A 22,044-nucleotide genomic window follows, 5' to 3' on the forward strand; every position below is an offset into this window, starting at 1 on the left:
TCACACTTTGATAAATAGGCTTCATGAGCTCATGCAAACAGTTCGATCCTTCTCACAAGACATCACAAACTCATCCTTATCGGTTGACAATTCACGCCAGACGATGATTCGGTATTTTGAGACCGTGTCTCGAGACCTTGCTCATCTGTCCAAAGAGATCACTGCCCATCATCGCACTCAAATCAAAATGCTCTCTACCGTCTCCGAACAAGTTATCAGATCCGAAAACCGCCTTCATAGGCAGTTGAATGATCGGATGGACACTATGCAAGCTACTCTACTTGCTCAACTAGATGCAAAAATTGATACTATGCAAGCCTGCCTTGGCACTCAAATCACTGAGATCATCCTTCGACTCAACCAAGGTGATGCCAAAAAGGGGGAAGAAGAGCAACGAAGAGCAGCAGAAGCAAGAAGACGTGAGGAAGAAGCCGACAGAAGAAGAAGAGAAGGCGATAGGTCAGGAGGAGCCAGTTGGTTCAAAAGATGAACAACTTGTCTCTTCTTTACTTATCGCAGCTGCATCTCATTTTGTTTTTCTTCAGTAGGTGTAATAAGAATGCTTATTGTAATTAATGAAATTCATTCTCTCAATGAAGTTCATTTTAATGCTTTCATATTGTTCTTGGAGCACTTAAGTTTTGTCATCACCAAAAAGGGGGAAATTGTTGAATCCGACATTTTGGTGATAACAAACAACAACTCATTGTATAGGAATGTGCTACCAATCTTTTGTACTTCAGGAATCTACTACAACTCCTACCGCAACCGTCTAAACCCTTCAAGTTATCTATCGGAAGCTTGTCAACCGCCTTTGTCTCTCGACCGGTTGCAGTCACAAGCCTATCGACTGGTTATTCAAACCAGCAGAGGATAAATTTCTCTACCGGAAGAAAGTCAACTGCTTATCAAGATATCTCAAGACACATACTTGAGACAAGACGTTCTTTGCAAGATCTTTTATTAAAAGCAGAACCGGCGTATCAGAAGATCTGTTGACTCTTGCATCGAGACAACAGGTTGCACTAAAATGGCAAAAACGCAGAATGGCTACAGATAAAGCATTCGACCGTTTATACCAGTTTTGGACTCTGGAAGTTGTCTGCATCTAAAGAAGTGTACGATCTTCATACAAAATCATCAACGCATTTATGAAGCATTAAATGTGCATTCAATGCAGCATCAGAACATTCAAAATAAAGACGTTGATGATTGATCTATATAAAGGAAAGATTGCTCAAGAAGTAGAGAAGATAAGCAACTCGAAAAATCTCAATCAACTCAATCACTTGAATACTATCAGAAGTCCTCATCTGATATACTGAAGAAATACTTGAGCACACTTACAAGATCATTCACTTGCTGCTCAAATAAACCCTCGCCTACAGTTTACATATCTGATCTTCAAGGATCATCCTAGGGTTTCCAAGCCTCTCGACCGCTCTGCAGTTTGAGAAGCTCAACCGGACTGTACTCATTATTGAAGAGACTTGAAGCTACTCTGAAAGCTTTCACCAGTCTGATAAGAACTGAGAATCTTATCTGTGTAAATCTAGGAGTTTCGGATTAGGCATTGGATAAGTCCTAAGTCTGAAGTGGGTGTATTGCAAGACGTTGTAATAACCAAAGTCTTCTAGTGAATTCCTTCCTAAGTGGAAGAAGGGGAGACGTAGAAGGATTAAGCATTCGAACTTCCATAAATCGTGCCTCAGTCTTTACTGCTATTTATCTTACATATTGCTCATACATTGTGTTATAAACTTTGCATCACTAAAACCTCTGAACTATTTTCGCACTATTTAAGTTGTTCAAACCGTTTTAGAAGTTGAGAAAACAGATTAAGTGAACTAAACTTCACTTGATCATTTTGAAAAGAAAGAAGAAAAGTTTCAGAGTGTATTCACCCCCCCTCTACCCTCTGAACCGATCCCAACATAAATCATTTTCAATTGTCTATTGTATCTATTTGACATTTTATCAATAATTCGTTTGTCAAAATGAATTTTACTTGTTGATATATATATATATATGCTTGATTTTGTTCATATTTTATGCATGTCCAAATTAATTTAATTTTGTTATTTCAAATTTGAAATTTTGTTAATATATATGTTTTGTTAAAAATTATAACATTTATAAATATTAAATATAGGTTCGGATAGATTTTGGTCTTCGAAAATGTTAACAGGTCGGTTCTTAAGTCTTAACGGTATAATCGGAACAAAAAAATTATGTATAGCTGTAAGAGATATTGCAAATTGCAATGATAAAAATTCAAAGTTGGAGAGCATTCATTGAGATTTTTTTTATTTAAAAACATTGTAGGATTGAACATTAATTATGATTCGTCAAAAATTATAGCTTGTAATAATAATGCAACACACATTTTTTTAATCATGCAACAACTCAAATGTAACACTTCAATTGTTATCTGTAGGACCGAGCAATTTTCGTTTTATCAAAAGTTGTAAATGATAATATAAATACAACTCAAATATTTTAAATATATCAGTATGCATAAAAACAATTATTGCACATCAACATTATCTCAGAAAGAAAATTTATTGCACATAAAAAACACAATTTTATTTAGCTACAAACAAATATAAAATTATAGTCTTATTTGTTTTGAACAATAGCTTTTGGTATTATAACTTAAACCATGGAAGCATTAGGTGCTTTTTTAAAAAATACAAAACTATGTTAGTTATTTTCAAATGATTTTATATTTGATTGGTGGTTGATAATTTTAATGCTTTATAATGTGACCATTTGTGAGTTGTCTTTTGGTGGATTGTCTGTTTTTAATATGAAACAATAAGGTAGATATATTGTGAGACGATTTTACATATATATATCGTGAGATATATTAATTCGGTTTATATTTACATGAAAAATTAATATTATTGTTGGCACAAAAAATGATATTTTTCATGGGTTGTGTCGAATATAAGATGCATCTCATAAAATTAACCCGTTAGATCGTCCCGTAAAAGTTTTTGTGAAATGGTTAATAAAAATTCTGAAAAACGACTAAATAAATATATGTATAGATTTTATCCAAATGAATCTTATAATTGATTCCGGTTTAATCTTATGCAACATTTTAATATTTTTCTTCGATACCCACTCCCTGCTTATATTGATTCGTATATTAAGTTTTATGCGTTGTATGACAAATATCCCAATATGATTGATCGAAAATTTAGTGAGATTCTGGGTCAGAAAAGGTGCAGTTGCTATGAAAATGCGATCGTTACTTGCTTTTTCTGAGTTTGTTTACATCAAGCACATGAGTCGCTCGGCTAACTCGTCTGTTGGCTCAACGAGTTCGTCTTCTTATTTTCCTTTTGAATGGATTAATGATTGTATTCCTAATTGACTTGCTGATATTGTAAAACTAGATTGTTGCTTGGTAGCGCTTAGTCGTATCGCTCCCAAATTACCCGACTCAACTCAGATAAATAAAATACAGTAGCAAGAGTAGAAATCGCTCTCAAGAGAAAAGTGAAATTTATCGTATTCTTAAAAATATTGAAAGTAAATGAAAAGGGGGATTTAGATTTTGAAATTAACTACTAATAATTAAAAACAAATCAAAATAAATTTTTATCAACTAGTATGTAGGATTCAAATTATAACGAAGTAATCAATTAAAAATAAGTCTTGGTATAGGTCGACTACGCCCTTGAAGTTATTCACTCGGTCATCGATTCTCTAAAAATAATTAATCCTCATTGAATATTCATCATTGAAAATTAAATTTCTATCCCACTTTAATCTTAGTTAATTAGACACGAGCGTTCTAAATTAACCCCTACGAATGAATTAACCAAAATACAAACGACTAAGATTTAAATCCAAGGTAGCATTCAAACTAGTGAAATTGACGAATCCAGACAATACAAACACAAGCAGTTATGTTTAATCTATTCAATCATTGTTCCTACAAATTAATAAATTCACAAGCGGAAATCATTAATCATAGTTGCTTCACAAATTAGAGGGATCAAACAATTACAGATTTGATATCTAATTTAGCTGTAGATTGTATGAAAAAATTATTAGATGATCAAGCCAACAATTAAACATACAAACATATGATAGATCTCAAACAACTTTTGATACTCAAATAAAAATCAAACAATGAGAATCCGAATCTCACAAGATAAATAAACTTCAAAGGGTTTGCCTTTCTCTACCAAGAATTAAAACTTAGCCACAAATACTCATGAATTTTCTCAACAAAATCCAACAAGAAAATAAAATGTAAATCTAAGAAAATAAGAAGAAAAAACTAGCCGCCAAGAGTATTTCTGTGTTCAGCCGTCCAAAACTGATTACCAAATCCCTAAAAATCGAGATAAATATATTAATTAAGGTTAGAGTCATTTTCAAACAAGTTTCCTTTTTAATTAAAAGTTTCTCGAACTTCTGTCGCGCTCTTCTGCCCTTCGCTCGATCGGCCAAAGAGTATCGCTCGAGCGGTTTATCATCTGTCTCGCACTTCACTTCACTTCTCTCTCGCTTGATAGGTGAAAACATGCAGCTCGATCGAGATCCTTTCTGATCCATCTTTTCTTTAAATTGACATTTACTACACCAAAACCCGAGAATGTTATGTAGACATGATGCATGAAACATGAACAAAAGTTACAAAACTTAAATAAAAACATAAACATTGACATATGAATGCACGCAAAACATAGTAAAACGACATCAAAATATGCAAATAAAACACAATTATCATTGCTCTTAGTTTCTATTGAAAGTTTATTTCTCTAAAAAAAAATTGATTGTAAGCTCATTTTGATTTTAAAAAGTAAAAACCCATGAATCTTTAATTTTGAATTATAGAATTAATCTTTATTTTCTCTTCATTTTCATGTTACGTGAACTCTCACATTGGATAAATTAAAGCGACTCTCATTGAACCGAAATAAATTAAAGATGTCACATTTGATTATATGTATGTAAAAAGCATAATTGTTGAGATGTTATAATTATCTTTTTTGAGTCTACCAATTTTATAAATGTGAAGATTGAGTTGTTATACAATTTAATTGATTTGAGTTGCACTATTACCATTAGCTATAATTGTTAGTAAAATAATAAACGATGGATGATATAATGATTATATATTTTGAACATCAGAATAAAAATAAAAAATGAAAAAAAAAATGAAAAAAAGAAGGAAATTGCAGTTTCATCATTTCTAAACGTTTCCACTCACATTCAAGTTCAACTCGACACCTCATTACAAACTCGGTAACATTCATAAAATGCTTCGGCTCCGAGCCGATTCGCTCCGCCGCTCCCTCCGCCGTATCCACCACCGCCCCATTCAATCTCCCTCTGCCGCTGCTCACCCATTAGCTCCTCGCCCTCGCCCATTTTGCTCTGTCCCAACACCAACATCCTCCACCTCTGATTCCGAGCTACGCAAATACATCGGCTACACCATCCTCCTTATCGGGTGCGGCGCCGCCACCTACTACTCTTTCCCGTTCCCCGAAAACTCCAAGCACAAGAAAGCCCAACTCTTCCGCTACGCTCCCCTTCCCCCTGACCTCCACACTGTATCCAACTGGAGTGGGACACACGAGGTCCAGACGCACACTTTTCTCCAGCCCGAGTCATTGGCAGAGCTCGAATCAATAGTAAAAGATTTCAATGAGAAAAAGAAGAAGATTCGGCCTGTTGGATCGGGTCTTTCGCCAAATGGGATTGGGTTAACGCGTGCTGGGATGGTGAACTTAGCTTTGATGGATGGTGTTTTGGATGTGGATAAGAAAACCAGGAGGGTTAGAGTGCAGGCTGGAATAAGAGTTCAGCAGCTTGTGGATGGAATTAAAGAACATGGGCTTACGTTGCAGAATTTTGCGTCGATCAGGGAGCAGCAGATTGGTGGGATTGTTCAGGTTGATTGTTTTGAATTCCCTCTGCTCAAATTTCCTGTAGTAAATGTTATTACTTTGTTGGCAATGTTGTTTGCTAATTCTTCATTGGACTTCTTTCAAAAACATTTTTGTGGATTATTTATTTATGATTTTTTAATGTTTAGAATGTAGTTGCACAAAAGGTTGTAGCTCAGCTTTCGTATTGTCATTATGATGCTTGTTGGGTTCTTCTATTTTAATCCAAAATTCAGGTGAAGAAAAATATCTTTATTCATTTACATATTAATGCTTTCTCAGGGTTATTTGTTTGCTGGTTTTGCTTGTCTTAGTTCCTTGTCATTTAAAGACCACACTCTTAATCCATTCTTGTCTGGATAAAGACGGGAAAGTTGGAATTAGTGATTTGAAAATGTATCACTTTGTAAGATCCTTTATCTTTTCATGGATTCTTGGCGCATGTCTTTTGCAAATGCTCATGTCTGATGACGTTGCTTTGTGTTACTTCCAAACTTTCTAGGTCTCTGCATGATGTGAAATTCTAATCTTCAGGTCGGCGCACATGGAACAGGTGCTACACTGCCCCCCATTGACGAGCAGGTTGTTAGCATGAAACTGGTTACTCCTGGCAAGGGTACAATCGAGGTTTCAAAAGAGAAAGATCCAGAACTCTTTTATCTTGTTCGTTGTGGTTTAGGAGGGCTTGGTGTGGTTGCTGAAGTCACGCTGCAATGTGTGGAGAGGCAGGAGCTTCTTGAGCACACCTACGTATCAAATATGAAGGACATAAAAAGAAACCACAAGTAATTCCTTTACCCAACTTGGCTATGCATATATCTATTCCTACAACCTATCAACTCTTTAGTTAAAAATATTTATTTCACTTATCCATTCCTTGAATAATTGCATTTTTAAATATTATTGATGTTAGACGAAGTTTTCCATCATGTAATCCAGTGTTTAACCATGTCCTGGATTCTGCTGCAATATATGAAAATTCAGGCACTTCAGCTTTTATGGACAGATACTTGTGTGCGAGCATTGGAAATGGTCTTCCTTGAATGTAATTTGTAGGAGTTAGTTGGAGATGAAGTTTAAAGACCATACATTTATTTTCTGATGGTTAATCTCTTTGCAATGTCTTCATTATAGCAGATCTATCAGCATGTTTTTAAATTTCTCTTTGATCACCAATATTTCAACATATAGTTTGGATTTCTTGACCAGCGAAACAAAATGCAAATTCCAATTTAATTATACACAAAATTCCACCAACGTTTAGTAATATCCTTGAAATCTTGAAACTTCAGAAATTTTCAAAATTTTATCAAAATTTCTGATGTCTTTGATTTTCCAATGCAATTTCATCATATCCGAGAGGAACTAATGACACCAAGTTCGATGCTCATATAACCCCATGTGATATTGAATAATGTATGTACTTTGTTTTAATTAAAAGTGCTGGTTTAAAATTGAACACAATAAATTTGTATTCATGCCATCTAACTAACACCCTGAATTCGTTAGATACCAAATATTTTAGGTCAAATTATGAATCATTGTCTTAGTATATCCAAATTTAATCCATAATTTTCCAATGCTTTTTGAAAATCGAAAGTGTAGTTTTGTTTGTGTGTGTGTTTTTTTTTTAAATCTTTTAGCTTTTAAAAAAATTCAATCCTGAACTATGCGATAATATTAATGTTTAAAATCTCAGTGATAAGTAGTTGATGCCTGGTGATGGCAACTGTGCATGAACACGTTGTATATTTTTACTGGGCCTCACCACAATGTATCATCACTTACCAGAAGTGGATGTCATTGCAATGGAATGACTTTTCTCCATTCTCTTCTGACCAATTCTGAGGCTAATTTGTACTTTATCTGACAGTTTGGTTAATAGACGTCCTAAACTACAGATATTATGTAATCATTGCTCAATTTGTTCGCTGGAATTAATGCTACAGAAATTTAGTTGTGTAACTGGAAAATGCATGAATTCTGGATTTTTTTGAACATTATAGTTTGACAAATTTTCTTTTTGCAGAAAACTTCTTTCGGAAAACAAACACGTCAAGTTCTTGTATATTCCATATACCGAAACTGTTGTGGTTGTAACATGTAACCCTCTTTCAAAATGGAAAGGTCCACCAAAGCATAAACCTAGGTATACTCAGGAAGAAGCAGTACAGCATGTGAGAGATCTCTATCGTGAGTCGCTGAAGAAGTACTCGTAAACTCTTTACCTTTTGTACTTTTTTTTTTTTTTTTAAATCTTTACCTCTCATACTTGCATTGCATTCTGTTAGTCAATCTTTTAAATTCACGAAACCAACATAGGAAACAAGTGTAATTTCATATCTTCCATTTTTTCTGCGCCTTCCCCATTCTTATATTTCTGGCACATATAGGACAAAAATATGAAAGATAAAGGTGAAAATGCTGATCATTTCTTGCTACCATACTCTTTGCTATTTTGTTTCTTACAGAAAAATTATTGCCAATAATCCTGAGGAAAATGATGTGGACATCAATGAGCTTTCATTTACTGAACTGAGAGATAAGCTACTTTCCTTGGATCCATTCAATAAAGAACATGTGATGAAGATCAATCAAGCAGAGGCTGAATATTGGACGAAGTCAGAGGGGTATAGAGTAGGATGGAGTGACGAAATTCTAGGCTTTGATTGTGGTGGCCAACAGTGGGTTTCTGAAATCTGTTTTCCTGTTGGAACCCTTAAAAAGCCAAACATGAGAGATCTGGAATACATAGAACAATTGCTGCAGCTTATTGAGAGTGAAAATATACCCGCCCCTGCACCGATTGAGCAAAGATGGACGGCAGGCAGCAAAAGCCTCATGAGTCCAGCTTATAGCTCATCAGAGGACGGCATATTCTCATGGGTACCTCTCAATCATATTCATGTCTGCTCACTTTCTGGCTCGAAATGCTTTCTTTCTATTTCTGCATGAAAGCTTTAATATTTATGTTTCAAGTGCTCGCTGAAGGATATGATATCTTTTGAAGAGGTGAAAAGTTTAATATTTGCAACTTGGGTGTGCCCATTCATCGATCTAAAATCTCAAAACAGAAAAGGTTATTAAGCTGTCTTGCACAATTTAATCCGTGACTATAATATTTAGCTTAATATCCAATTGCATTATGTGGTGCAACCTTGCAGAATTTTAATTCAATCTAAAATTAGATAAGGTGTTTTCCTTTATAAAATGTTCTTATGAATTTCCTTGTTCTTTCTTGATTATCGCACTATTTTAATTTAAGATTCTTGTTTAATTTAAACTCTGTAAAACAGGTTGGTATAATTATGTATCTTCCGACAACGGATGCCCGTCAGAGGAAAGAAATCACTGAAGAATTTTTCCACTACAGGAAACTGACTCAGGCAACTCTGTGGGAAAAGTACTCTGCCTATGAGCATTGGGCTAAGATTGAGGTACACCACTCAACACACACGCACAAACTTAAGCTAAAACTAAAATCTTTGAGTGTCAAATCTGGTTTGAAATTTATTCGAACTATTATTGAAATCCAATGCCCAGCCGGTGCTATTATTTCTAAAAGAACTCTCGTAATCTTTGTGGGACTCTGCAGTAATCAGTCCAACCATCCTATTATCTCGTGTTGTTGTCTGTGGGCATGATGATTGAGATATGGTGCTTGTGCATCTTTACCATCCAAAATTTTGAGTTGTACCGACATCATCAGTCATATTATTTGTTACAACAAGAAGCTCTCAGTTTCTTATTCTCGACTTACTTGGTTGCAGGTACCGAAAGACAAAGATGAGCTTGCAGCAATGCAGGCAAGGCTAAGGAAGAAATACCCCGTTGATGCATACAATAAAGCAAGAAGAGAGCTTGATCCCAACCGTATCCTTTCAAACAACATGCTGGAGAAATTGTTTCCTGTGACAGAGATGGCCTTGTGATGAGGACTAATCATCTCTTCGTCGATTCCATACTTCTGGTTTTTCTTGGCCAAAGATTGATCACATGGTTTTCCCTTTAGAGAGATTATTGGAAAAGCAGGCATATAAATTAATGTTGGTATGCTCGTTACACTGTTAGAACGAGGATGCGACATTAATCATCTCATACCCACGAATTGGTGTACCTGAGATGCATTTCCTCATTTTCTCTAGCTGCCTAAATAAACGTTACATGGACCGGATTAAAGGGCTCAGTCATCTTAAAATTAGGATTCATTTCTTGTCGCATATATCCGCTAGTTGTGCAAGTGGTAAGTACTCCTAGATTTTGCTGTTTTCCCTGTGGTGTTGCTCATATGGTCACTAAAGATGTAGAACTATCAATAAGATGTGTACCTCAACCATTTTATTCTTGATTGTGGTTCTCTCTATTTACTATGGAGTTCATAAAAGCTTGTTATTTATATTTTGGGTATGACTGTGAAAGGCGATAGTATTTGTAAAAATAACAAAATAAATATCAAATTATTAATCAAAGCAGACAATATTGTGCAAGATTAAAATATATGAAAATATCAATGTTGATTTAGTTTCATATGTCAAATATAGGAGTATAACAAATCTATGACATACTTGCGGTGTGATATAATATATTATCTTTTGGTACACCATATTGTTATTAATATTTATTTGAAGAAATCAGATATTATAGAAGCTCCCCGTGTCTAGTAAATTAAAATTTTTTTTTGGCTATAGTTTGTTGCTATATATGAGATAAAATTATAGAATCTTCCCGTGTGTAATAAATTATATATATATATATATATATATATATATAGAGTTCTTTTATGGTGCCCAACTCATATGCCCAACTCCATGCCCACCATGTACAATATGTGAGTTGACCAACACAATTGATGAGTTGACTTATCACATATTGTACATGGTGGGCATGGAGTTGGGTATATAGAGTTGGGCACAATAAAAGAACTCTATATATATATATATATATATATATATATATATATATATATATATATATATATTTGAAATAATAAATTATATTTTTTGACTATCGTTAGTTGCTATGCATGAGAATAAATAAGAAATGAGTAGTAAGTTTGATAAAATAGAGATAAAATATGAACGATCAATGTTTAAAGATGAAAAATATTTTGTTTGATATGTTTTTAATTTGAACGAGTATTTTGTTTACTATTTTATAATATCTTAAATATATTTGAAAAACCTACATCACTCATAATTGTCAAAATGTATAATTGTACAATTTATCATACTTCATTTGCTCGTCATGTAGGTAGAGAAATATGTCTAATATAACTTAAATATAGTGTCATCACGAACCAATCGAAAAAACTGAGATAAATAAAAAATGAGACAAACATCAATTAAATAAAAAAATAATGTATCATCTTACATGTATCAAATATACCAAACGGTATCGTGAAGTAATTTTTGACACGTTTTGACACGAGACTAATGATCTTGTTACAGAATCAGCTCATATGTAAAAAACTTTGCATGGTTTGTTAACTTATATAAGTATTTATAAAATCAATTTAAACAATGAATTAATAAATCAATTTTTATTATATAAATATTTACTTTGTATGTGGCCCATATTAAGCCTATCAACATGGTTTTAACAAAAAAAATTAAATAAATAAAAAGAATAAAGGTTTTTTTTTTTAAAATAAAAAGAATAAAGGTTAAGCATTAGAATACATATTTGTTTTCCTTTCTCATTTTGTTATTTCTGCAGATAATTTTAACGTTGCCGATGATTACAACTTTTGTATCAAGATTGACACTCAAAGATCCTATGGGTAAAGTTCAAAAAGAGAATCTCTACCTGTATCAAGCTTCTATTGAATTTCTATACAAACATTCAATCATTCTATATATTTCATCCGATCGACTATGCCGTTTATCTCCTGAAACAAAGCCATGAAATGTTTCTTCCACTTGTAACCAACTCCAACCTGGATGCTTCATCAAATTCTTGTCTTTCATGGCATTCCTAACTTCTTCAACCTCATCCCATCTTCCCACACGGGCGCGTACGTTACATAAGAGCGTGTAATAGCCAGCATTTTGATTTTCCAACTCGAAAATCTTGTCACTGGCGTATTCAGAAACTTTTTGATCTTCATGAACTCTAGCAGCAGCAAGAAGTGCTGCCCATATTCTACTATCTGGTAAAATACGAAGCTTCAGAATAATGGACAAAGCCTCTTTAATCTTACCGGATCGACCTAATAAATCCACGAGGCAAGTATAATGATCTAAATCAGGCTCGATCATGTATGCCCTGTTCATGGAAATCAAGATTTCACAACTTTCAAGCAAGAGGCCCGAGTGGCTACAAGCTGACAATAAACCCAAGAAAGTTACACGATTTGGTTCGATGCCCTCATCCTTCATCTGATGGAAAAGTTCCAATGATATATGTCCTAATCCATGCATCCCACAGCCCTCTATCATTGATGACCATGTTACAAGATCTTTTGCACGCATTCTATCAAACAAAATTCTTGCTGAAGAAATGTTTCCACACTTGACATACATGTTAAGAATAGAAGTCTCGAGGGGCAAAGAATCTTCGTTACAGTCGAGGTAAGAATGTCTTAAACAGTAACCGTGAACGACTTTGCCTAGCCTTAGAGTGCCCATGTGCATACACGCAACCATAAGGCTTCTCAAATTTTCTGTCATGGGCTGAATACCTGCAACTACCATTTGCCGGAATAGATCTATAGCTTCGTTACAATAACCATTTTCGGTCAAAACCGATACCATTGTTCCCCAAGTATTGAAGTTTCTGTGAGAGACATCTCTGAATAATCCAGTTAAGGTTTCAAAATCTGCAGATTTCGCATACAGGTCCAACAAACTACTACTAAGAATATGATCCAAAAATCCATATTTATAAGCAAGACAATGTAATTGTCCACCTAGACAAAGATTTCCACATTGTGCAAGCCCTGAAATTAAAGTTGTTAATGTTTCAATGCTTGGTTCAACTTCGCCCCGCATTGTAGCAAAGCAATCTGCCATTCTCAGAGTCTCTCCTCTTGAAGAATACAAAGAAATCATTATGTTCCAAGAAACCACATCCCTTTTAAGTGTATCTTTGAAAAGAATTTCAGAATCATACAGACAATCAAAATCGGCATACATTTTCAAGATTGAATTTTTCAAGGAGCGATCCATCAAGAATCCACTTTTGACCACATAACCATGAAATTGACTACCTAAAACCACATCAGAACAAGTTTGCATCATCACTATCATTGTGACCACGTTCGGCTCCACCTCTTTTACCATTTCATTAAACAACGCAACAGCCCCGACCACATTTCCTTCACAGGCATACCCTGAAATAACCGAAGTCCAAGAAACCAAATCCCTGTATGGCATTTCGTCGAACAGCTTCAATGCTTTCATAAAACATCCAATCTTCACATGGGCATCAATCAACGTATTGCAGAAATACACATCTGATTCAAATCCCATTCGCACCCCCACACAATGAATCATTTCCACTGTCCGGACACCACTTTCATCAAGTGATAGAACAGTTTTAATCAATATTGGAAAGGTGAAACCATCACAAGGAACACCCCTGCTTCTCATTAACTTAAAAACAAGAAAAGCTGATTCAACGAACCCTGAATTCACATAATCTTGCATCAGAGAATTCCATAAAAAAGTGTCTGCTTCTCTCAGAGACTTAATCAGTGACACAGAACTACCAAAATCATTAAATTGCGTGTACAAAGATATCAACTTCGAAGCAACTGCAGAAAGCAGTTGATGCCCATTGGAGACCACAACAGAAGCATGGATTTTTCGCAGACATAGAAGGCTCCTGCAAGAATCCAGAGCCCCAACGGCAGAACAAGAAGAATAATAAAGGTGTGCAAAATCACAAAATCTATGAATCTTCAAGTGATTGGACTTGAATAAAAGCGAAAACGACTTGTGGGTCGCCGCGTAGGCATGATTCGAGGACAAGAACTGATTGAGAAGGCGATAAAAAGAATTAAATCCATTGAAAGGGAGAGAAGGAATGTTGAAGATTTAGAGCAATATTAAGCTTTCCCCTTGTCTTGTCTGGTCGATGAAATCAATCACCAAAATCCGATAAAAATCATCGACATTCAGAATCAAAAACTGTTCAATTTCAAGAAATATGGGCCAATCTTTAATAGAACCAAGGAACTCCAAAGTCCAAACAGCCAAACAAGACTAGCTTTTGTCCCACATCGCAACTTAAAACTAAAATTAAAGAGTATTTAATATCGCGCACCGTGCACAAAGGTCACGACCTTACTTGAACAGGATCTGTTCTATAGGCTCGTACCTCTGTGTCCTTGATATCTAAGGAGACAGGAAACCAAGTCTGGTGGATGAAATGTGGCTGCGCGACCAGAGCGTGATTGACAGCACCGTGGCTCGACTCGAGTCCACTGGTTCAGTAGAGGATCGTTTCCAGTTGGTTCAGACCGGCTGGGATGGTCACGCAGCTGTCTGACAGACTCCAATTTTTTTCCCACTCTTTTCATTTAATATTTCAGTCTTTTTTATTTTTTTTTCTTTTGAATTTGAATTGAAAGAATGTTACTTCCCCAAAAATCGAAATTTTTTATCAATGGAGGAACAGTATCACTTTTTTTGTTCAATAAGATACCAAAATAAATGATTGCCTTATTCCATACTAGAAATAATCGCATAAAATCCTTTGCTTCTCAAATTTAGAACCTTATGCGAGTTACATGTCACCAACAAAGAAATTATTAATTCCTAATTTCTCGCGTCACTGAGAATCAATTTGATCGGAGAAGTCAATTTACATTATCTTGTATGTTATTTGCGGCTATATATAAAATTAATGTATTTTCCGGTTAAACTTAAAATAATAATGCTTCGCTTTCCAAAACAAAACCTTGGAGATCTCGATCGTCTGGCTCTTAAAAACATAGAGTAGAAGATCAAAAAAAAAAAAAACATGCATATTGATCAGATTAAACAGATGGGATTCATTACATAACTATTATAAAATATAAAATGATGATATGCAAGAGTAATAACATATTATATATATATATATAAATAATTATATTTAAGGGCACTTGGGGCCTCCTCTCTTGGTCTTCCAGTTATTGTAGCAAGGGCAAAACTGCTTATTTCCATAAGTACCAGCAGGCACACAAAGACACTTCCCACAGCATTTCTGGCAGAAGAACATGCATGGCTTCTTGAATGCTGTTTTCGAGCATCTAACCGCGCACCGCCCCCAACATTCTGCGCTCCATCGTACGTCGTTTAATACATACATACATTCAATCAAATAAATATATAGTGATCAGCAAGAATATTTAATACATATTAATGTTTTTAATTACGTACGAACCTTGAGGATGAAGGCTGCCAGGAGTTGTGCCGTACTGATGATCATAAGCACAAATATTGTCGAATATTAGTCAAATGATATATGGATTATATATTCATATTGGCTAATTATATATATATTCATATACATGATCAATACTTTGTTTATTAATTAATATTAGTCTCACCGTAGGATTGATGAGGCCTGATGGTTGCGGCTGAGGAGCTGGAGAGTAGTCTAGTACCATCGTAATTGCCTGCAATTTTTTTTATTTTAAAGATTTATAAATTATATAATTAAACATTCATGATCAATATTTTGTGTAGTTTTCTCAGTATACAGTGAATATATGCTTACATGGGTTTCGACAGCAAGCAGAAGAAAGATATTGAGCAAGAAACAGAGCAGCTGCCAGTTGCTTCGATTCTGAAACATAATGTTGTCTTATAGATATATAATTAATTCTTCAATGAAGAAACCAAAAATGATTCAAGATGCGATATATTAATTAATTCGATTTCATTTAGGAATCAAGAAAAGATTGTAGGATGTATGGTACTTAAATAGCAGGGGATTCCCATGTGTATATATATACTGTTTTTTTTTTTTTTTTTTTTGGCATGGAAATTAAAAGATGATGGTGCAATAATTGAACCCGTGACAATGTTTGGCAAACCCTTTGTCTTGATCTGTAGATGGACTACATGCTAGTTTCGTTTGGCTGGAAAAACTCCTACGTTAGCTAGTTAATCCAAGTGCAAGATAAATCGAAAATCGAAAACTTGCTTTCGAATCGGATCAATTGATCATTATATTCTAATTAGAAAGCATGTTTCAAACCAAAATCGTTTGCAATTTAAAACCTTTTTTTTCCAGAGTTGGAGGAAGGGATTGTTACCATTGAATCTCGAACTCGGGATCTCGTCTCATATTTGGGACCTTGGTGTCAGATGACTAGCTTACACCTTATTATTTAGCATTTTCAAAGTATGAAATCCCTGAAAGTGTTATTGTAAAACATATGAGGTTGATATATGACTTTAATATACATTTTGTGCAGTATTAATTTTTTAAATTTATTGAATTCGCCTTGTCTGATTGAAAATTCTGAATACGTCATAACAAACAACTAGGGATGTAAGCTAGTCAAGCTGAGCAACTCGTAAGCGGCTCGGTCAAAACTTTACTCGAATTCGGTCTGACCAAGCTCGAGCTCGAGCTCAAGTAGCTCAACTGTAATCGAGTCAAGCTCGAGTTTTATATATTTGTGTTCGAATAGCTCGCGAGCTACTCGATTATATATGTATAAATATAATATATAATATTAATATGAAGTTATTTATTTATCTATATTTATTTATAAATCAGTTTATTTTTTGAGTTTTTCAAGATTGATAGCTCGAAATATATATATGTGACTCGAGTTTGTGTTTGAAATTGATTACTCGATTGAGTTCGAGTTCGAGTTTGAGTAGACATAATACAAATCGAGTCGAAGTTGAGTAAGTATGTCACTTGACTCGTTTGCACCTCTGGTAACAACTAAGATAAAATCTTCATGACTAAAATCTTTAAACCATATATTTTCTAATTAGCACGAGGACGTGGGAAATCCGAGAATAGCGGTCGAAGCTAACTAAGACTAAAAGTTTTTACAAACACTATCAGTTTTTAGCTAGTGCTTTTTAAAAAAAAATCTAAAAATTTGGTATGATAGAGATGATAATTTCATATGTTTGTAACATGATCTGACATGGGGTTCGCATGTGATTCGTAAACCTGAAAGTGATTGAAGAGTCCATCACCACATGCATATGAATTCACATGTCCCCATCATTAATTAGTTTATTGAGTCCTATGTTAACATATAGGCTAGCACTAAAGCCACGCAAACTGTTGGGTCATAGCTTATTTGTGAGGCAAAATTCACTGGCTCTTGTTTCGTCCTCATTGATGAACCACAAGACAAAAGTGTCTTAAAGTTCCCATATATCCAATTCTCGTGATCCAAACCCATGTTACTTTTCTTATTGTAATCTTCTTTTGGTCTTTTTAGTTGTACGTTTTGAGAGATTCATCGTGTAATCGACAAGTGTCCAAGATCGAGGAGAAGTGAAATCCATGATTTTTTATCAAGGTGATTGTATGTTACACCGAAAGAACCACTGTAGTTGTATGTGATGCTCGAACAAATAGTTCAGTTGAAAAAAAAACACAGATGAACCTCACATGTTTGTTTTCATATGAAACGTCTAGATGCATCATAAAATCCTTATATAATCAGATATATATATCTTTCAATTTATTATCACTATCATTTTATGAATCAAACGGGGCTCATAACACATAAACCATTTGAAATATGATTAAAAAAATGAAAATAAAAATAAATAAATAAAATCCACCCAAACATCCTCATTTTAGCCAAAAACATTTGGTATGTTTCGCCCCAAAAGCTTTTGTATCCGATAAATGCTCTCCAACCAAGAAACAAATCGTAAATTTCATGACAAAATTGAATTCCTTATTAAATTTTCTACAATAAATAAATAATGCAATCATCACTGCACAATTGAGATGGCTGTCCAAAACACAGTAACAAACAAACATAAGATCATAACCTATCACCAATAATAGTAGTTTTGGGATGTGGTTAGTAACTGATAAATTATCATCCCAAAGTTCATATATCATCCTTTTTGTTCGGTGAGCAGTGTGGTGGTGATAGATCATCAATCCAGTCAGCATAAATTCGATTAACTTTCTTGGACAGTTTCCATTTCGACGACTTCTTATCTTCTCCAGCTTCGCCAAGAGGAGAACCAGACACAGGATTTCCAGGTGCAGCCATAGATTTGGCTGGGATGGAGCCAGAGTTCATTATTTGTTCTGCCTCAACACGTGAACCAGAAACCTTCAAATCTGTCAAAGCGGAAGTAGTACTTGTCTGTCATCGCAATTCTTTGTCCGAGATGAAAAAAGAAAGCATGGTATACGACAAATAATGCACAAAAATCGTGGCTAATGTTCTGTAGATCGAAACAAAAGACACCATCAAAAGAAAATTTCCGTTTTGTTTTATCTCGACTAAGAGAATGGTGAGTACATACATAATCATAGTCTCAAAATCGCGTATCATTGCTACACATGCATTTAAAAGTATACGGAAAGATCAATAAAGCTTAGAAACAAACACAGAATTTGTTAAGCTGGCAAAATAGGGAGCCAACTTTTTTCTCTTTTACAAAATGAGAACGTCAGTAAATGGAATGGAAACACGAAAGTGTATTACTAAGAGATTAACCAAATAATCGAGGTTGAGTAGACAAAAAACTAGACTTTGTTGCTTTTTAAGGTGAGAGATCCGCTAAACGTTACTTACAGTAATGCTATATCCTATATGTGTCTGTAAGGTTCAATTAACCCAAACCTATGTGTCTATAAGGTTCAATTCACCCAGACCGAATGAATGTGGACAAGATCGATATACAATTTCCCAAATCAACTGAAGCTTAAAAAATAAAAAATAAAAACCTCCCATGGCAAAAGTAGCATTAAATAGAAGATCATAATGTGTATCACATATACCTGATTGGCCATGAGCAAAATAGCATCTTTCTCCATGTGGACACTGACCAGTCACCCAATTATTGCATAACCTGGTTTTCCAAAAATTCGTTCTCACTTGGTAAGTATCCAAGCCCCCACTAACCTGCTTATTCAAATCAGGTTGATTGACATCGCTGCTGCTCCACAAGGCATCCCTTCTAGTTCCTATGCTTATAGCAGAACTCTCCCTCTGCCAAGGCACTTCGGCATTAAAGTTCGAAGGAGCCCGTTCATGGAGGAAGATACACTTCTCCCCATATGGGCACTCACCTCCGTGGTAATATTTCTTGCAGATTTTTGTTCTATTGCTCATTCTTTGATCATCATTCCAATTATTCCCAGCACCCCTATCCTTTTCTCGAACAAGATCTTGCCAATTCGGAGGGGGCACGCGTAAATCCTCAGTACCATGAGCAAAAGTGCAATGCTCGCCATTGCGGCACATGCCATCCATGAATTTAGCACAGATTCGTGTCTTGTAAAATATGTTGCTGGTACCATTACTTCCGGTACCATTTGTCTGATTAACTGGCGGTTTGTTTTCAGAGTTTCTTGCTCTCTTAAATGGTGGAGCACGGTCAAACTGGGAAGCTAAATCTTGTTGCATATTTTCCACAAAATATGGAGGCCAAAATCCTCCGGAATCACAAGGAAAAGGTGGTGGCATGAATGAATGAGGTGTCGTAGGATCCGGAAAACTCATTCAGTTTCTCAACAAATATTTCAACTTAATCTGAGTTCCAAACTGCTTCTCTCGATTTCTGGCCGAAGAGGAACAAAGACAGCATGCACATAAAAGAACTGCTGAAAAATGAAAAATAATAATAAGTCATCAAAAACACCAAAATTAATCCAATTTCTTTTTTTTGGGGTCAAAAGTATTATTGGAATGATTCCAAATCCAACCCTTTATGAATGATTTCTGGAAAAAATAATCTGATTCGTGGGCAAACAAAAACGATGCCAGTTCTATGTAAAACACCAAATTTTCACATGGCAATCAAGGAACTGTAGACATTCAGACCAACAATCAGAGACTGTGAATTGGAATAAACAGTCACAATCTATTGAATCAAAAGAAATAACATAGAGCCGCAACGTTTAAAATAAATAACAAAAAATGAAACAAAAATCCAGAATTCTCATACCTGTACTCGATCAAATCATTCAAATAATACATTTAGGTTGAACCATTCGAATGAAATAATTTAGAAACAAATCATAGGATGGAGAGTTGACAAACCTGAAATCGAGGAGGATCAAATCAAAATTCGTAGGACAAATTCCTCTTTTTGAAATCAGACGTGCAATATATTGATATTAAAATTTAATGATTGTTATTTTTGTAATGAAATAAAAGAAATTTCTGTGTCGATCTTTAATCAATTTTTAAACAATGGCCAATGTGAATTATATACCCGAATAGATCAAATGGCGCGCCGCCTTATCGAAACCCTAGATTGATGGGGAAAAAACGGATTGAATTTTTCGAAAACCTAAAACCCCCAATTCGGCTAAAACCCCCCGAAAACTCGGCTAATTAAGCGATTCTGAGTAAACCCGGTTTACATCCCCATATATATGTCCCCTTAAATATCAACAAAGAAGTTAGTGAATGTTCCCAATATATTTTAATCAAATTAATTGGCATAAGAGTTTATCACGTAATCATATATAATATAATTTATTTTGTATTATAATTAATTTAATTTTTTTATTTGATTTCATATGGTAAAACATTATGTGGGAGAAGACGAATTTTTTTATACCTTTGAGAAACATATTTTTAGCATTATTTATTATTATTATTATTATTATTATTATTATTAAAGATGAATTTCCTTTTTTCATACCTTCGGGAAACATAGTTTTAGCATTTATTTATTTATTATTATTTATGAACATAAAACCTTTAAAAACATTATGATTTTATTTTCAAATCAAATAAACTAATGGATTTTTCGGAGAACCCAGAACCATCAGAATTCGGGGTGTCAAAAAATAAATCAATTTGACAACTCGATACGAGGAGCCATTTAAACATATAGAGGATTCGAACCTGAATCTCTTTTCTTCTCCTAGAATCTTACCACTGAACCACCAATATTTTTGATAATAATACTAAACAATAAAATATTTATACAATGGTTTGGGTTGACCCAAGCCTGGATCGACCAAGCCGGGCAGCCCGGCTTGGGTCAACCCAGGCTTGGTCGACCGCTTTTCCAATGCGATCGATCGCTTGGGCAGGGAAGGCGGTCGACCGAGCCCAAGCTTTGGTCGGCCGATTTTCCAAGGCGGTCGACCGCTTTCCCAAGAAAAAAAAAAGAAGAAAAAGAGGAAAAATGAGGAAGGAGAGTGAGAAAATAAGACAGAAAAACAAAAAAAACAACGCAGAGACGTAAAAGAAGAGAAGGAGGAGAGAAAAAACATTTAAAGCAGGGGCAATATAGTCTTTTCGATCAGAGGTCTATCTATTGAATTAAAAACAAGACCAGGTCTATATCCCTCATTTTCCCTCGATACGAGTAGGCCCGACAAATATTAGGTTAATGTTGATGGTTTTTGGGTTCGAATCAAATTAGGTTGGACTCGAAGACTAACCTAAAAAATTCATCAGGTTACGGTTGAGTTCGAATCAACTCGGGTTGACACGAGATGATCCGAACATTTTTTTTATTATCATTATATCAAGTTAAGAAATATTTGATACATTTTTTTATATTTTATATTTGAGGAAAAAATTTATTGTATATTGGTATAATAGATTTTTATAATTTAATATTTATTTTGTAAAATTTTGATTTTTTAAAATTATTTTGATTTTTTGTACTAAGTATACTTTAAATTTATTACAACTAAATTTTCCCATTTAAATTATATATAAGCTTATATTTTGTTATAATGTCTTTAAATTAAATATTACTATTATTATTATATGTTTTGAATTTTTATTTAATAATTTTATTAAAAAATAAAATCGGCTTGGTCATTTTCGGTATGGATGATCACAGTGCGATTTTACGGTTTTTGTAAAAAAAACAAACCAAATTGTCATTTTCTGTTCGATTATACTTAATTTTTTTTAATTGTTTTTTTACATATACAATTGGTTTCATTATTCACAAGTAAAATGAATGAATAAAAAAACTCAAAATATTTAAAACAATAA

The 22,044-nt window shown here is 34.4% G+C and overlaps 3 protein-coding genes and 1 non-coding gene across 9 annotated transcripts; 2 read left to right on the forward strand and 2 right to left on the reverse strand.

Moving 5' to 3' along the window:
- The first annotated feature begins 5,242 nt into the window (after positions 1–5,242).
- Positions 5,243–10,298, forward strand: LOC140887967 (L-galactono-1,4-lactone dehydrogenase, mitochondrial-like). 2 transcript variants are annotated; one of them, XM_073295617.1, is made up of 6 exons: positions 5,243–5,921; positions 6,450–6,700; positions 7,945–8,124; positions 8,387–8,801; positions 9,212–9,352; positions 9,686–10,298. In XM_073295617.1, exons 1-6 carry the CDS (start codon positions 5,283–5,285, stop codon positions 9,845–9,847), a joined length of 1,788 nt encoding a protein of 595 aa, XP_073151718.1. In that variant the 5' UTR covers positions 5,243–5,282; the 3' UTR covers positions 9,848–10,298. The 2 variants fall into 2 exon arrangements, with proteins under 2 accessions (XP_073151718.1, XP_073151717.1); XM_073295616.1 differs by having other exon boundaries at positions 7,945–8,130; positions 9,686–10,297.
- Positions 10,299–11,608: 1,310 nt separating this feature from the next.
- On the reverse strand, positions 11,609–13,948 carry LOC140892095 (pentatricopeptide repeat-containing protein At4g19191, mitochondrial-like; the record flags this gene model as incomplete). The annotated part of the gene is made up of 1 exon (XM_073300843.1): positions 11,609–13,948. A coding segment is annotated over one exon (2,223 nt), but the record flags the coding sequence as incomplete, so codon positions are not given.
- A 246-nt stretch (positions 13,949–14,194) lies between these two features.
- On the forward strand, positions 14,195–14,411 carry LOC140893692 (small nucleolar RNA U3). Its single transcript, XR_012153285.1, has one exon. It is a non-coding gene; the product is annotated as a small nucleolar RNA U3 (small nucleolar RNA).
- Positions 14,412–17,726: 3,315 nt separating this feature from the next.
- On the reverse strand, positions 17,727–20,381 carry LOC140892209 (zinc finger CCCH domain-containing protein 39-like). Of its 5 annotated transcripts, none has more exons than XM_073301023.1 (4): positions 20,291–20,337; positions 20,021–20,115; positions 18,852–19,673; positions 17,727–18,185 (listed from the first exon to the last, which is right to left on the reverse strand). In XM_073301023.1, the coding sequence occupies exons 3-4, from the start codon at positions 19,573–19,575 to the stop codon at positions 17,947–17,949; spliced, it is 963 nt and encodes a 320-aa protein (XP_073157124.1). In that variant the 5' UTR covers positions 19,576–19,673; positions 20,021–20,115; positions 20,291–20,337; the 3' UTR covers positions 17,727–17,946. The 5 variants fall into 5 exon arrangements, with proteins under 5 accessions (XP_073157124.1, XP_073157125.1, XP_073157123.1 ...); XM_073301024.1 differs by having other exon boundaries at positions 18,852–19,676; positions 20,291–20,321; XM_073301022.1 differs by lacking the exon at positions 20,021–20,115 and having other exon boundaries at positions 20,116–20,381.
- Positions 20,382–22,044: the final 1,663 nt, after the last annotated feature.

This window comes from Henckelia pumila, chromosome 3 (assembly GCF_033568475.1).
Source record: "Henckelia pumila isolate YLH828 chromosome 3, ASM3356847v2, whole genome shotgun sequence".
Lineage (NCBI taxonomy): Eukaryota > Viridiplantae > Streptophyta > Magnoliopsida > Lamiales > Gesneriaceae > Henckelia > Henckelia pumila.

What these genes read in the sequence shown, in the direction of transcription:
- LOC140887967 (XM_073295616.1), top strand. Translation starts at nt 5,283, where the DNA reads ATGCTTCGGCTCCGAGCCGATTCGCTCCGCCGCTCCCTCCGCCGTATC. An exon ending in AGATTGGTGGGATTGTTCAG is followed by an intron (nt 5,922 to 6,449) that starts GTTGATTGTTTT and finishes TCTAATCTTCAG; the next exon opens with GTCGGCGCACATGGAACAGG. An exon ending in AGGACGGCATATTCTCATGG is followed by an intron (nt 8,802 to 9,211) that starts GTACCTCTCAAT and finishes TCTGTAAAACAG; the next exon opens with GTTGGTATAATTATGTATCT.
- LOC140892209 (XM_073301022.1), bottom strand. Translation starts at nt 19,575, where the DNA reads ATGAGTTTTCCGGATCCTACGACACCTCATTCATTCATGCCACCACCT. An exon ending in TTTTGCTCATGGCCAATCAG is followed by an intron (nt 18,186 to 18,851) that starts GTATATGTGATA and finishes CCGCTTTGACAG; the next exon opens with ATTTGAAGGTTTCTGGTTCA.